Source organism: Lepeophtheirus salmonis, chromosome 5, assembly GCF_016086655.4.
Source record: "Lepeophtheirus salmonis chromosome 5, UVic_Lsal_1.4, whole genome shotgun sequence".
NCBI classification, from domain to species: domain Eukaryota; kingdom Metazoa; phylum Arthropoda; class Copepoda; order Siphonostomatoida; family Caligidae; genus Lepeophtheirus; species Lepeophtheirus salmonis.
In genome coordinates this window covers 18,099,561-18,116,709 of record NC_052135.2, presented here as the reverse complement: position 1 = coordinate 18,116,709, position 17,149 = coordinate 18,099,561, and the positions used below count along the sequence as shown (strand labels likewise).

At 32.2% G+C, this 17,149-nt stretch overlaps 1 protein-coding gene and 1 long non-coding RNA gene across 3 annotated transcripts; both read right to left on the bottom strand.

Moving 5' to 3' along the window:
- Window positions 1-401: 401 nt before the first annotated feature.
- Window positions 402-16,790, bottom strand: LOC121117061 (uncharacterized). Of its 2 annotated transcripts, none has more exons than XM_040711359.2 (7): window positions 15,872-16,790; window positions 14,419-14,802; window positions 2,598-3,553; window positions 2,435-2,527; window positions 1,590-1,760; window positions 994-1,519; window positions 402-911 (listed from the first exon to the last, which is right to left on the bottom strand). In XM_040711359.2, the coding sequence occupies exons 1-7, from the start codon at window positions 16,221-16,223 to the stop codon at window positions 862-864; spliced, it is 2,532 nt and encodes an 843-aa protein (XP_040567293.1). In that variant the 5' UTR covers window positions 16,224-16,790; the 3' UTR covers window positions 402-861. The 2 variants fall into 2 exon arrangements, with proteins under 2 accessions (XP_040567293.1, XP_040567294.1); XM_040711360.2 differs by having other exon boundaries at window positions 402-908; window positions 15,872-16,517.
- Window positions 10,448-11,309, bottom strand: LOC121117062 (uncharacterized). The gene is made up of 2 exons (XR_011780031.1): window positions 10,856-11,309; window positions 10,448-10,750 (listed from the first exon to the last, which is right to left on the bottom strand). It is a non-coding gene; the product is annotated as an uncharacterized lncRNA (long non-coding RNA).
- Window positions 16,791-17,149: the final 359 nt, after the last annotated feature.

The following is a 17,149-nucleotide window of genomic DNA, read 5'->3' as shown; positions in this document are numbered from 1 at the left end:
ACCATTCTCCTGATGACGTTACATATATGACGTTCATTTCTTTGCATAAATGGTTACTTTACAGCTCATAATTCAGGAGTGGGGAGTTAAATCGGGTCATAGATTGAAATTTTAAAAAATCGGTCCACGATTTAAAAACAACTTAATTTCAGTCTACGGTCTCAAATCACGGTTTGGATTGAAATATCAGTCCAAATCTTTTTAGAAAACTAAGAACCCGACCGAAAAAAAATTCGGGCTTGGACCGAGTCTCAACACTAATATATGTACATCAGTAGATAGAGTCGATAGGTGTGTATTATATACGCATAATTAATATATCAAGAATAATGAATAATAAAAAAAATAGTTTTTTTTTCTTTACCTAATAAATATACCTAGAAGTAATTGAAGATACAAAATTCATAGTTGAAGTAAATATCTGTATTCATATATTTCTAAGGATTTGTACATTTGCGTCATCATTGATTCGATTTTTTAAATATAAAATTTGATTAAGTCGGTAAAAAGTTATAATGATATAAAAAATCTACGTCGTCGTTGTCGTTTTCGTCCAGCGATCAAAGCCATATTCATCATATACGTCACCATGAGAATATAATAAGCCACAAATACGTCACAGTTGCGTGCCTATACATAAATGCCACTAAATATATATATATTTTTTTTTAGGTAATCAAAATTATTATTAGTTATTTTTGGTCATTGAAAGAGGAATCTGGAATTGAGTATTTTTTGGTTGAGCTGAGTGGATTCATCCTAGATGAGGAGGTATCTATTTTTTACTATATATATATATATATATGTGTGTGTGTGTTCACAATGAGAGATAAAGAAGAAGAAAGATGGGGGCAGGATTCTTCAAGAGCACCAATTTTGAGAATGGAGATCATAACTACCGCAGTCCACTACTAGAAATAATGAAAATAAAATAATATTAATTGTATTGAGAGTTCTCTAAAAAGCTCAACAAGAGATAATAAATGCCCTTACCTTGATTATCATAGCGGAAAGATAGGGGATCAAAGGAATGACATTTGATGTCTTCCTCCATCATAGAGTCCTGTCTCCGAATATTTTGAGCAACGGAGGTTGTGGTAGTGTACATGATGGCATCTGAAGATAAAATGGATTCAGGGGTTGTGTTATTGAGCGTGGATGGGTTCATTTCGGAGGTGAACTTGGGGAATATCATTTCTGATGAAGGAGAGGAGGCTTGTTGATTCATGGATTGTTGTTGTTGCTGCTGAAAGACCTTGGAGTCCATGAATATAGACTCTGTGGGCAAACTGCTCCCACTTGTGGGAGTATTCCAAGAGATGGGACTTTGTGAAGGAAGGATAACTCCACCCATGGATTTATTAGAGGGGCTTGCTGTTCGTTTTGCAGCATTGGCGAGATCCTTTGCTTTGCGATATTGAACTTGTTCTTCCTGGCTGTGACTCTTTACGTGCTTACGAAGGGAACTTGGATCCGTGTAGCGCTTACAGCATCCAACAACTTCACAGCGGTAGGGCTTCTATATAGATAGATGTAACATTCAATAAGAATAGTTATAAGATATAATTAATAAAATATGCAAAACTTACAGGGTCCTTGTGTGTTTGCTCATGTTTGGCACGATCCGAAGAATTGGAAAACTTTTTGGTGCAGTTAAATTCTTTGGAGTATTTGCAGTTAAAGGGTTTTTGGCCCGTATGGGATCGGAAGTGGATTTTTTTGTTCTCCAATCGCGCGAAAGCTCTATCGCAATTTTCAAACTATAGAGATAAAAAAAAAACACCTCAAATTAGCATCAACCATGTAATTGAATATCTTAGACATTGCAAATAGAAACATATGTACATACAAAATACTATAAACACCGTCAATTTGATAAAGTATAAGCAGTTGTAGTAGTGTGCTTTTAAAGCTTGGACGAAAAAAAAAAAAATTATATATATATAAAAAAGTGAAGGAATGTTGTAATAGGAGTGGATTTGAGTAATTAATTCTACATTTAAGATAAACATATATATATATATATATATATGGTGATACAAATGTAATGTATTTATTAAAATATAAGTAGCTTTTCTTGTAGTGCGAGGGTGTTGTTTACTGGAGTAGAGTAATAACCCTTTCTCTCTCTGGCAATGACCCGCTAAAAAAGTGAATGATTTTTGTCACCTATAATTTCTAACACTTTTTCTTAAGAATAATTAATATATTATATGTATATAATGACAAACTGTTTTTATTTTTTACCCTATTTTTTTCTTTTTTTTTTTTCAAAAAAAGAAATATTTATTGCTTTGTGGAAGGATATCAAATATCAGTACATACATATTTGAAGAAGAACCACTGAAACATATGTTTTTATTAAGCAAGTATGCGTATAATAATATGTACATCATATGATTAGTGATGCTACTGGTTACTATTAGATACTTACATTGCATTTATAAGGTTTTTCACGGGTATGAACTCTCATGTGAGTAAGGAGTTTATATTTGGCATTGAAGGGCTTTAATTGTCGAGGACAGTCCTGGAATGGAAATGATTCAATTATTAATTACCTTGAAGATATTAATATGAAGGAATAAAGAAGAAATTACCTTCCAGAGACAAGGGAGTTCCTCGCATCCTTTTTTGGTTTCCATATGTATACCGTTAACATGATCCACAAGCCGCTCTTGATTCTCAAACTCTTCCCCACAGTCAATCCAGTAGCAGGTGTATACTCCTGAGTCTTCTTGACTTGCAATGGGCTCAAGAAGTTCCTCTTTAATGGTGGAGTCTGGGGATCCTGGAAGTTGAGATCCAAGAGAGTCTGTCATTTCCTCGAGGATCTCTGGTGGATGATCACTCATCATTCTTCCCATATGTGGATCTGACTTAGTAAGGGGATAGTACTCATAGGCAGATTCTTGAGGTTCTTGGGGATCCTCTGGAACTGGAAGGAAGTAGGGATCAAAGGAGGATGAGGAATGGATGTAGTCATTGCCGTTGGAGGAAGTGGATGTTGGATTTATGGCAATGGCCGGAGAGCTGTATCCAGAGCGTGGAGGACTTGGGAAAGAGTCAAGAGGATATTGATCAAAGTTGCTTTGGAGACCATCCGTGAAAGCATTGAAAAAGGCTTCATCGAAGGTGTTCATGATTTCCTGGGGCTGAGATCTCTGGAGTGGTATATGCTGTTGTTGTGCATGGTGAATTTGTTGTTGTTGCATGGAAGAGGAGTTGGATGAGTGGTGGTGGTTGTGGTGAGAATGTGTGGAGCCATTCGTGGTGGAGGGTGCGTTTGCAATGATGAGTTGTGATGGAAGAGTGTCCATGTTGGATGATGGAGGGAAATACTGGATAAAGTCTTGCGACCATTCTTCCTCTTTGGGATGCATAGCAGGGAATTGAAATTTGGAGGATGGATGTTGCGATGTCTCAATGATATGTGGAGAGCATAATGGGGATATGGATGCGTTTTGATCACCAGGGGGCACGGCGTCATTCAAATAAGGCAATTGCATTAATGCCTCAAGATGCATTTTGGAAGTGTCTTTGGGACGATGTGAGTCTATAATATATAAGAGGGTGAGGAAGGAATGATTCAGAGGACTGAACAAGTTGGATTTCAAAAGTGTACTGAATTCATTTCAATACCCAGTTGGATTATAAAAATATTTGTGGCTCAAACAACCTATGTATGTACGAGTATGTATGTGTATAATAATTTTGAATAAGAAAATTGATAGAGGAGGAGCTTTTACCTACGAGGACATGTATTATAGAATTTCCCCCATTTCTCCAATGGTTATAGGAGGGGGATCTGTAAAGAAGAAGAAGGAGGAGGAGCTATAAGGGATGGGGGAATCTTGAGTTTGAAGATGAGGGCGAGCGTAGGACTAAGTAAGCTTCTGCTTCTTAGTCGAGAAGCACCCTATATACGCTATATTATTATTATTATCATATCAAGGCAATTTGTCGTGCTCTCTCTCTCTCTCGTATTTATCAGAGTGCTAAGATGCTAGTTCTTTATTATTGTTATTATTGATAAAGATGATTAAAAAGTCGTTAAAAATGATGAATGACAGTGACACATTCGCACCTTTCAATAGAAATTCTTACAAATCTACATCAAACCTTATATGATGATGTTCATGATTACCTTAAGACGCAATAAAAGGAGGGGGATAGGTAATCAAAACAAAAGGGTCTCTCAGCCAATAGCAATCTTCCTTTCTTAACACTGCATCATCTATGCTTGTCTACAAACATAAATATAATCTGCAAACAAGATTTGCAGATTAGCCAGTGTTGACGTTAAATGACGCAATCTTCAAAATGTATCTATGTACTCCAGCCGTGTAGGAACATATCACTTTACTAAGTGTTCTAATCATCAGGGGCGTCTCCAGGATTATATATATATATATTTTGAGGAAATTTTTTGAAAAAATTTAATTGAAAAATATAAATTAAATTTCAAATAGTAAGTTTCCTATTAAAAAGCAAAGAATCCTTAATCAGAGGGAGTGGACTGGAGGGTGCTACATCCCTCCAGTCCACTCCCTGCAGGTGCCCCTGATCATTTATCCATTACATATGAGCAGTTTTGGGTAATTTTACTTATTACTCCATGGAAAAGTAATTTAGTTACATTCCTTATTACTTGTAACCAGACTTATTTCATTACTTAACTTTATATTACTTATTTTTCCGACATCTTCCCTCAAGAGATAAGCAAGGCCACAATCAATTTGGGGATTGAACAATGATTAGGTCAATTAATATATTGTCTTATCTTTCAAAAACTAATTTTTACTACATTTTTTCTATTATCCCTTTTTTATTCCTCTGAATAAACCTAGAAAAAAACATTCTTTTAATGCATTAAATATATTGAAGCATGAAGCAGTAGTTTTTCACTTTGCATCGTTGAACTTACAATCTTACCTTACTCTTCACCAAACTTCCAAACTTCTTTAGTTTGCAGACAATTTTTAATTTAGTATTTTTATAAATAATAAAACAAATCAAGCTATTTATTTTTTAACTTAAGTTTTTATTTTATTTTAAAGACTGGCTACCTCAAGACTTTTATTTTATATTAGAAATAAACTTAGAGCTCCAATAAATTACATAGTGACAGTGGGATTATTGCTCATCTTCTTATCGAAATAAAACATAGTATTCAATCCTTAAGTAATGCCATGTTCATTGACGTAATATTTAATAAGTTTTAATCAATTAAAAAGTAATTTCCTTAAATTACTTATTACTTCTTTAGCAAATTAATATCGATATAATTTATTTGCTAGAAAAATAATATTTTTCTAGGAATATATTAGAAAATAAGGTATATCTACCCAACCCTGCATAATAATTATTTAGTTATATTACTTACTTCTTACTTTAGAAGCCAATGTAACTTTAATTTATATACCTTCATTATTATTTTTATAAATTTATGATTTATAATAGCTCAAACACCCTCAAATTATGTGATAATTCTCTGAAAAACTAAAATATAAGTTCATCAAAATTACATTAACATCTATTAAAAAAACCCATAAGTTTTTTTTCGATATGTGTTGTTTATAAATATTGAAATGTGATTTTATTGACAATGATTGGTTTCTCTACGTTGTTCAAAATCCGCCAAGAAATTGCAATTGTAATGCCTTGTTTTTGATAATTATATGTAGAAATGACATAAATATATATTTATTATGCTGAAGGTTTTGATTAATTCTTAATAAAAGTATATATATATATAGAATTATATAATAATATTACTCGTTACACGGTAGAGTTACACTTTATTCATATATAACAAAGTAACGTGTTACTTCAAATCACTGCATCCGAATACATAACATCTGTTATTGATTATTTATCGTAAAATATGCATGCAGTAGTAAGACACAAATAACAGTGATAGATTATAAAAATATTAATAATATGAATCTGAAATACGATACTTTCTTCTTACTAAATATATTTTGCACCATCGCGCTGAATTTGCAACAATGATGAACATGCAATAATACTCTAGATAAGATAATATAACACATTTAAATAATAAATGAGTCTACATACTGTGAGTAGTAGCCTTTAAAATGGTTCTCAAATTTGTCGAAAAGAATATGTGTTATTTTTTGTTGCAGCAATAGATTTGAATTTTCTTTTCTTTATTTAAAAAATTTGCTCAAGTCTCTTCCAAAAAAATTTCAATTTTTTTTTTGTCAAATTCTGTCTTTTATCACTTTACAAAAATTTCATTTATAAAAAAAACAAAATTATCAAAGATTTATCAAAAAAAAAAAAAAAAAAAAGTCCTAAAGAAGAATCCTCATACAAAAAAATTCGTCACAACTCTTCTAAGCATGACTTTTTTCATAACTTTGTGTCTCTATGCCATTAAATCCGTGTTTTTCAAAACTTATTATCCCATAGCGTATTAATAAGATAACCAAAGGCTTGGGCGTTACAACGAGAGTAGAAATGTTGTTTAGGGTGGATTTTACAAATCAATGTTTCAGTTTGATTTATCGCACCTTCACATCATGTTCCGTTTATTATTAAACTTTGCTGTGACAAATATTTTTCACTTTTGTTCTTAATATTGTCTCCTTTTTTAAATAATTAGGGGGGGGGGGAATAGATTTGTCAATTTTTTTTCAATAAGATAAAGTTATAATACCGTCTCACTCTCTGAGCACAAATAAATTATACTGAATGAGTAGTTTTTGTAGTTTGGCTATTAAATCCTTCTTTACATGAATGAGATTATTCAATATTTTTTGGTATTAAAAAGTACTGTAGCAACAAAATGAACACCTCTTCTCACTCCTTGATAAATTTTTGTGTTTATCCTATGTTTTATTTATGTTTAAAAGTAAAAACGTCAGGAAATGTAGAGATATTTACAATTATATTCAAAAGTTTATTATTCAAGGGCGGTCACCTCTGAATTTTGCACAAATGTTACATTTTCTTGGCAAAGGAATATATATTTTATTTTATTAAAACCGAATTTTATAACTTTTTTTTATGATTTTTTGAAACATATTTTTGAAAAACTAAAAAACCTCACAGAGTCCTGTTTAGGAACCGCTTGTCTACGCCAGGACAATTTATATTATGAAAAATGTAATTGCAGTTTTTTTCAAAACTTTAGTTTTGTGGCGAATGTACCTTTTTGTACGGAGATTTTTAAGAAGACATGTTTTCTTATAACCATATTTAAACCCTTCTACAGCCTCACAGTTAGCAATTCCTTAAATAATAGTTAATTCAGGCTTTTTAATATTAAGATAATGTATAAAAAATAAAAAGTAATCCCTTCCACCCAATATTCCTACTCCTACAAGTTTTTGGTGGTAAAGGATTTAGTGACATATGAATTTGCTTATATCCATAAATTATTCAACATCATTTTGATGTAATAAATGTTGTAATAAAATGATGTATTTGAGCCTTAGTCTTCATAATAGACATGGTTCTGAGTCTGAGATAAATCCAAGCCCACGAAAAAATGTTTCAAGTCCAAGTACATAGTCGATTACTAGATACAGCTCTGCTATGAAGTAAGGTAAAGAGGATGATGGACTCAGATTCCTGATCCCTTTGAACCTGAGTTTGTTCAATCATTTAGAAAAGTGATATATTTTGAAAAACCTTATGTTTTTCAGAGTTGGGAAACGTGTTAAAAGTAGATCAATTTCTTGAACTGTCTATGTGGAATCTACAAATTAATATATGTACGTCCGTAGACACATAGCTATCATTTTTAGTTACGTAACTAAGGACATGTTCGACAATAGATAGGCTGTAGCCCCCTAATATCGGTCAGAACAAAAGCAGCCTTTCTTTTGTGTGTTATAATTCACAAATTTGTTTATACAAAAATTTAAGACAGTCGAATAAGTAAGAAAAGTCATGACAGTATACGATAGGCATGTACACGTAACGACTAAGGAAATATATGTATGATTTCCTTCTAATGAGAGAATAAGGGCAATAAACAGTAAGTAGCAATATGTAGATGTAACGTCGTTCTGCACTGTATATTCATTATCTCATAGCATAAGAAATGAAGCAGTTTATTGATAAAAAACAAAATATCAAAAAATATGTAATTTTTTAAACAATGACATTCCACCTCAAGTAAAGTACATTGAAGAATATCATGTACTTGGTTTTCTATTCTCTTTTCCATCCACAAACACCTTTTCTGGTGGTAACCATATAAAAAACTACACAAAGTTTATGGCCTCTCAGGCCATATCAATTTGAAGCTAGAATGGATACTCGATAGAGTACAAAACCTCCGCCTAAAATGAAATTGAGTTATGTAATTCAATTTGATCCAAAGTTATGGTAGATGATGATGCATTTTTAATTAACGTTTTGTGTTACTTTGACCTTTACCTCTCAAAGTTTAATGGCCTTTTACTCTGACTATATATAATCTTCGTACAACGTTTGAGCAAGATATATCTTTAATTTTTTCTGTGATACTAGGGGCTTCCACAAGATAATATACATATATATATATATTTTTTTTTTTTTTTGGGGGGCTTGGTTTTGGATTTTTTGGAAAAAAATTTCAAAAATCCACAGCTTTTCACAAAAAATAAATTTATTTGGAAAAAAAAAATTCAAAAATTCATAGCTGCTCATAAAAAAATTTAATTTTTGGCATAAAAAATTCTAGAATTTAATTTCAAATATAAAATATTTTGAAAAAAAAAAATCAAATATTAAATTTTTCGGAGAGAAAACTCAAAAACTCATGACTATTCACAGCCAAGAAAATTATTTGTAATTTTTTTTTTTTGGAAAATTTAATTAAATTTTAAATATTAATTTAAAAAAAAAGTTTAAATTTTACATTTTCTTGTAAAAATTTAAAAAAATCTTTAACTGGGGGATGGGGTGCTCCAGCCCTCCCCCTGCAGACACCCCTGAATACTGGTGTCTAACAAACAAAAAGAGGCCAAAAACACCTCGTTGGCGGTATTTACAAATGGTACTTTTGAGTCGAACTTGTTTTGTACTGTTCCAAATATGATGATGCTATAACTTTTTTTTATTATTATCATTATAATGTTTATCCGTTAAAAACCCATTTTTTCAAATCAAAATGATCTGTACAATGCTGAAAACGGGCTTGCCAAAGTCAGTTTATTTATTGTCCATAGCAGAAAATAATTTTATAGTAACCCAAAACGGAACATACTAATAATAATGTACACATATTGAAGGAATAAGGGTTAATTTTCCGGACCTTGCAACAAAATTCGTTCGACCTTTCAACCCTTATAATAATAGTTCGTACGTAACTGCAATTTATTATAGTCTTCTCAAGTCGCTTGACATTCAGGAGTTAAGTACAGTCTATACATATTCAAAGGATATAAATTAGGCTTTGATTTTTGTTATTATTTTTTGTAATGTTTGTAAGGAATAATAATAATAAAAAGTAGAAGAAGAAGATGATGTAGAAGTAGCTGAAAAGTCCCCTGCCGTAGAAAGGGAGAAAAAAGAAGTAAAACGAAACACGTGGCATTTTAAAGTATCAACAACGGCTTGCTCCAAAGTTTTGTTTGTGAGGAGCTTCTTACAGCAAATAAGTAGTCCGACGGGAGTCTTGCAAATATTGAGTATTAACGAATATTTCTACATCTTTTTAAATAATGTTTGCGAGGATGAACTATTTGCTGCTTTCTATGTAGGAAGAATGTTCCTCGTTGGAAATCACATGTTGTTTCATTGGAGAAACCAATGAAAAAAAAAAAAAAAAAAAAAAAGAGAAAAGACACAATTAATTTGACTACCTACAGTAGTAATAACTATTATTTTTTCTTGTCAAAAAGTGCCATAAATTTATGGGTCTCCATAATTTTAAACCTTCTTCCCCCTTACACTTACTTATTACTTATGTACACTACATCTTCTTCATTGCCAGAGAAGAAAGAACTAAAAAGTACACATTGACTAGTATGCAATATGATTTATGGTGTGAATTTAAAGTTTTCTTCATCCAGAGTCTGCACCTGTTTTCTATGTCTGAGGAAGATTATTTTCCATCATATAGTTATGTACGTAATACTGAGTGTTGCATGTAAATTAGGACACTCCTCTTAATTCTTAGAGCAGCTCGAGGTTGTATCGAACAATTTCAAAGCTTGGAGTTGCATCATAAACTCCTGAGTGTATATTTACTTTCCAGCAGCCCACGTCAACCTCATTGTAAGAATTAGCTCAGAAAGAGACATTCGTGATCCCCAAAGTTTTGGACCAGCTCAAGGTGTACAGAAACAAAACAAAATGCCCAATTTCTATGAATATAACGATTGTCCTATATATATATATATATATGTAAACATGTTACATAAAGTACGAAAAAAACAAAATGATTTGAAATAATCGATGCGTGAGATTTCCAATAATTTCAAAGAAGTGTGAGAAGAACAGAAGTAATTCGAAACTTTATTCTGAATAATAAAAACATCAACAATTATTATATGATAAACTATTTTTTAACCTATGGAATTGATATGTTTATATATATATAGGTATTGGTCGAGCCTTCTCATTTGTACCTTTTGAAAGTACCCACCAGTTGCGCCGGATCAGGTTCTTGGATAATGATGGTTCTTTTTGGGCAACAGAGGGTTGATACACTTTCCTTGATTCGCTCATAGGCCAACTCTACTCCAATATTGAGCATGAATAGAAGTCCCACCATGAAAGCAACTGCCACCTATGTTTTAAGATGAGAGAGGGAGAATTCACTAGGTAGATACGAAATCACAGTTCTATGTGACCAATAAAAAAACAAAGAAAGGAACAGAAATAGCTCACTCACCAAAACCCCAAATTGAAGAATGGCCTGAATGGTTTGCTCTGCTATTGTTTTTTTATCTTCCTTTTTAGTCACTTTTAGGGGTTTTGTCTCTATGACTTGATAGGGGATGTCTCGGCCATAGCCTTGCTTGTTTTGGGGATTTAAGATATTTGGATCCTGATCTCGGAGGAGATCGTCATTGCCACCATCCTGGGAATTTTCGTCCGCAACATCAAGTCCTTCCTGCCCACTCACTCTCCCAGGAAGGATTGTACTTAGGAATAATGCTAGAATCAGGACTCGCATATCGGGCTCACTCACAAAATATTCATATTGATCAAGAAATTCAACCCATGTATGTATGGTGTAGGTAGATGTCTTTTAGAAATGTGAGTTACTCCATTTCTTTTGATCAAAAAATAAAACTATTTGTCACACTATGTATGTATATTAAAGGTATCCAATGCCTTACTGCAAAAATATCGTTCCTTCGGTCTCAATGGAATACGAGCATGACAATCATTGCGCGGTATGTTCATATTTTTTTGGCAAAAACTAAGTAATTTAGAAAGTCGTAAGAGAGCGATCCCGTCTTTCTTCTCTCTCATTTCAAATGACAATTAAACAAGTTATGTGCATATTAGGTGTGTCAGCATAAAACAAATCTTGAACACAAATCAAGAAAAGGAGACAATCCAATTTTAATTTCTTACTTCATATACATGCACATACTTAACAATATTGTATAGACATGTTTGCGTCAAAAAATTATAGACTTTGAACTAACTCAAATTTGTGGAATGAGTTAAGATACTCTAGAATTTAAGTACATATTTAATTAATTTACCAATAAAATCCAACAATTTATCATTCTTTTATTGTATAAATGATTTTTACCTCATTTCAGTGGAGTTTGTTCTCCTTTGGAGGGCAGATGAAAATAATTTGTTTATACCAATTGAGGATAGTTCGTCGTTAAAGAATATAAATGTTATCCATAGTTAATTTTGAAAACATCATCCTAGCTTGTTTTTGTGTTGACTTGCACATATGTACATTACAAATAATTGTTCAAATCCCGGATTTGGAGGTATTTTACGGGGTCAGTCTACAGTTACAAAGGTTCATAGTTAGACATGACCTAAAGAGATAAATTAAAGGAAAAACACTGAGATAGGGAAACAGGGGCGTCCGCAGAGGGTAGGCTGCTGGGGATGTGGCCCCCACCACAATTAAAGCATGTTTCCTTTTTAATAGAAAATTTAGTTTTAAAAATTTAATTTTTCAAATTGTTTGTGAACAGCTGTGGATTTTTAAGATGTTTTCTAAAAAATTTAATTGTATAAGAATAGTTGTAAATTTTTTCAAAAATCTAATTTTATGAGAATAGCTTTGGATTTTTAGATCGTGTTTCCAAAAAAATCTAATATTTGACATTTTTCCAAAAAAATAAATTTTTGATATTATTTTCTTAAAAAATTAAAGCCTCCCCTGTCCCATATAATCCTGCAGACGCCCCTGGGAAACTAAAGTGCGTATACAAATATCTCAAATTTACTTAAAATATTTCCAAGAGAACATTGGCAAACTAACCTAATTAGAAATCCTTTACGAAAAGGGATTATACCACGTATATAAAGAATAATAAAATGATGGGATTTAAAAAGAACGTGGTGTTTATCCAATGAAGAAATTCACACGGAGTTTTTACATATTATATGTAATTAATTATCCAGGAAGTTAAAGGTCATTAAAACGATGTTCCTTGAAGAAAGTACTCCTTCTAAATATAGGCATACGTAAAAAGTTAATAGATCATATTTTACACATTAAGGAACAATGTATACATTACTTATAACTACAACACTATAAAACACTTTAACCAACCAATATTTGGATCAATTTACTAAACAACACTTTTTTTGTGACTTCTAACACTTTTTGGATAAACGATAGTATAAAACACAGAGGAAAATATGCTAATGATTCATGTAGTAAAAAAAATAATAAAATAAAATTTACGGAGTTGTCATAAACATTTCGAAATTCCAGAGAGTCGAAATACATCATACATAACTGTTGAGTCTCTACGTAGATTATATTCAGAGCAAATTATATATTATCAAACAGATGGGGGGTTTTGTTAATAGTTGTATATATGTAAGATACTACTCCTCGATCATATTTCAGTCTTGGATCATAATTTGTAGACACATTAAGATTATGAATAGCATATGTTTTCATCAATTATAAGTAATACCTACGACTAATTAGCAGAGGTAGGGCTTTAGATACAAAATATATTCTTCATATTATAGGTATAATTGACATTGTTTTCTTTTTTTTAATGGACTTCTACACAAAACAGTAAGCTTTAACACAATTAACTTTATTAGTATTAAAATGTAAATTAGAGTCTTTAATTGGGAATAAGTTATTCAAATAACTCAAAAATTATAGTAATACACGAAAAAGTCTGATACGCCCATTTGACCCCACATATAAAGGTAACTTGACTTTTTTTCTTTAATAATTTAAAAAAAAATTATTTTTAACCACATAGTAATGCTACTTAATTGAAATTGTTAGCTAAGACATGTAATAACAAATATTTGATAAGTTCGACCAATTTCTTTGGAGAACCTTCCAAACGGAAAAATATGATGTAAATAACAAAGGAATTGATTGGACTTCTGACTAAAGAATTGATACTTGACTATGTATAAGTAGTCTTGTGTTGGTCTTAAATTATTTGGTCGAGTCCAATCTAAGGAAAGGTACGTAGAGGACTTGGTTTTTTGGTTTTTTTTTTTTTTGAAAGTCTATAGATAAATTAAATTTTTTGAAAAAAAATTTAAAAAACCCACAGCTGTTCATCAAAAAATTATATATTTTGGGAAAAATTTTAAATATTAAATCTTTTGGGAAAAAAATTTAAAAATCGACTAATGTTCACAAAAAATGACTAAGAATTTGTAAAAGTTTTGAAAAATTAAATAATATTTCAAATATTAAATTTTCTAGTAAAAACAGGAAAAAATCTTTAGTTTGGGAGGGGGCTACAGCCCTTCCAGCCCACTCCCTGTGGTCTCCCCCTAGAAATATATAAGTTTTAAGGACTGATATGTAAGAGTGAACTTTGACTCAACGGCACATAATATGAACCGACATAACCCTAGGTATGAGGACTTTTCACCAACTGAACTTATTAGTATAATGTCGTTTCATAATGGCAAGAGGGAGTAGTTATTTGGGGGTGATTAATATAACTCTAACGGTTTGAATTTTATTGCCGCTATTAGTTGAATGAATTATTTACATATATTTTTTTTAAACATCACGAATTTGTTTGTTTATTTTTTGTACACTCTACATAATATGTAAGTAAGTAAGTAAGTACCTCCACGTGCCATGAAAATCAATTTTCTGGATAAATGCCCCCAGCATGGACCTAGTATTTATTAAAACACATACATACATACATATATTTGTAATTTGATGAAACAAACATGATCGAGTTAGTGACTAGCCCAAGCCAAAATATTAATAATAAAAAATAGAAATAGGATAACGTATTTGTATACCTTGTTTAGGGGTCTGATGTCGTTGAACCCTCTGCGGTAGCTCCAACTCCAACTCCTCTTCTACTTCCTTACATCTCTCAGCCTTTGCCACAATCATTTTAATCTCCTCATCCAATTGCTCATCAATGTTCCTCTCAGAGCTCTTCCCCAAAAATCCATTGAAGCTCTCTGGGAAAGAGGGAAGGGACGTGGACTTTTGAACAGAGTTCCCCCCTCCCTCACGCTGAATTCGAAGAAGCTCATTCAGTTCCCGTTTGGCTACTTCCACAGGGCTTACAACACTCCGATCCTCGGATTTCAGATCCAGAGAACTTCCCGTGTTTTCTGAATCAAGGGAGTTTTGTGGTCTTCGTCTCTTTCCGTCAAAGGATGACCCTTTTTGAACTAATACGGAGTATCGGGGAAGGGAAAAGAAGGGATGAAAATCATGGCAGGTCAAGGCTAACTGTATTTCATTCCTTGCTCTACCCGTATTACGTCATTAAGGAAATGCTGCTGTCCAAAAATATGATGCAAATAAATGTTTCATCATTTTACATTATATATCAAATGATGTATTATTTTAAAAAAAAGACCATTAAAACTAATTAACTACACAGAAGTATAATAATATATGTGGTCCCTCAACACGAAAGCAAGCTAGAATGATTTTTCTCAAAATTAAACGTGGATTTCATTTGTATTCTTAACCAAATGAAATCCACATTGTTTATCAACAAATGATTCTTATTAAGCATTTGGATCTATCACAAATTGCACTTGAAGTAGTCAACATTAATTGTCACAATAAAAGAACAAAAAATTGATAGATTTGATTTCAAAGGCCATATTGGCGCAAATCATATAGAGGATCGACATTATAACTTAACTCATCCTACAAATTTGAATGCAAAGAGTAGAATTGACTCATATATGCCTATGAAATATTGGGCTCTATGTATATATTTATCTAGTAAGAAAATACATTGAGATTTTCTCGATTTTTGTTCAAGATTGTTTTAATATTGATGCAACATATATGTGACGTTCACACATATATACACATTATGTAATGTCTTTTGCTTTCAAACTATGAGATCCAAGACTTATGAACAAAATAACCTTGCTATTTAAGTACATATATTTTATATTATGTATTTATAAAATTCCATAAAAATATCCGACAGCTACAAGCACTTCGTCATATACGTGGTGTATTCATAATTTTCCGTTAAACTTTACACTCATATTTTATTTCCTCGTTCCTTAGTAAGGATATACGTATGCTACTTTAATTAAGGAAAGTATTTGTGAGCCTCAATTCAATACAATTGAATATAAATCTTTAAAAAAACACCAATAATGTCAGTCATAGGTATTTGGTTAGGAGGGGGGTAAGCAAATATTACAAAAGAAAGAGCTTTTTTTTTAAATGCAATGATTTTCATACCGAAAACGCTTTACTAATCCTCACTTTCGAAACCTTTAAAGGCAGCTCTTCGATTCGAAACACTCAACTGCTGAAAGTTCCGTGAGACGATGACGTCAGTAAGGGAGTTATTGGAGCTTTTACAGTAAAGTGTGCTGGAGCTGTTATTGTGACTACTACATATGGGATAGTAGATGTTTGAAGAAGGAGGTCTAGAATTCGTGGCCGAACTTCCGGGTCGGCTCGTTGTCGAATGTCGACTATTAGAACGGATCTCGGGATTGTTTCTCCAACATCCGTAGAGTTTGGTTTGTCGCACTGGGGACGTGACACTATTTCGGAGAACAATGTCTGGAGAGTCCGTTATTGGACGGAAGACGTAGGGAGAGGTCTCCATTGTTATGGTATTGTATAGTATTCCACGTGAGAGTGATATGGGGAATATGTATGTAAACTTATGCGATTTTTTCTTTCAGTAAAAACAAACAAATTACTTAGAACATGTTAGAGCACTGAAGTATTTGCTGTTCAGCATCTCGTCATCACAAGTTTTAAACATGCACTATCAGGAAATAGTAAAAAAAAAAAAAAAAAAAAAAATATCTATTTTTTTCTTCACTCCTTTCTTGAACAAAGTTCAAGATTATTCATTTATAGGTGGATGTATATACGTACGTATTTAATGATATATGAAGATATAGATGCATACATAAAGGCCGAATCTTGGCAAATTTTTCTTGCAGGAAGCTTTTCCCACTCTCTCAGGGAATGAAAGCGGTCGGTGTGTTATAGGTATTAACACACCAACTGCCTAGGCTGCTTCTTAATTCTAGGTGGGACAAACGTTGTTTTGTTGTTGGGCTAGGGCCATACATACAGAAGTATAGCAGAAAAATCCCAAAAATCATCGAGCCGGGGAAATATTGCGGATAAAATGACGTATATCTTTCACTTTTACAAACATAAGGAAAATGTGAAAAGAACTTGTGAAAGTCAGAGAGATTTATTATAAATTCCCTCGCTCCTGCTTTCCAAATACGTATCAAAGTATGTACCCATATACGAGTAATAGAAGACGTGTAAGTGTAAAATGGGGATAAAATGATGATTATATTAATATCAGTGACAGAGAAACAGCTTTTCCTTCCTTCCCCTGTTCCTCATTTCTAAGAATTACATTGTAGTTTTCATAATTAGTCATTCAAAATCTTATTTTGTATTCTCTCTTTAGAAAGATATTAGATGAGACGATGAGAATAGCGAATCACTAAATATAAATTGACTGTGGCCTTGAAGCCGTTTTGTCTCCTATTTTTCCTCCTT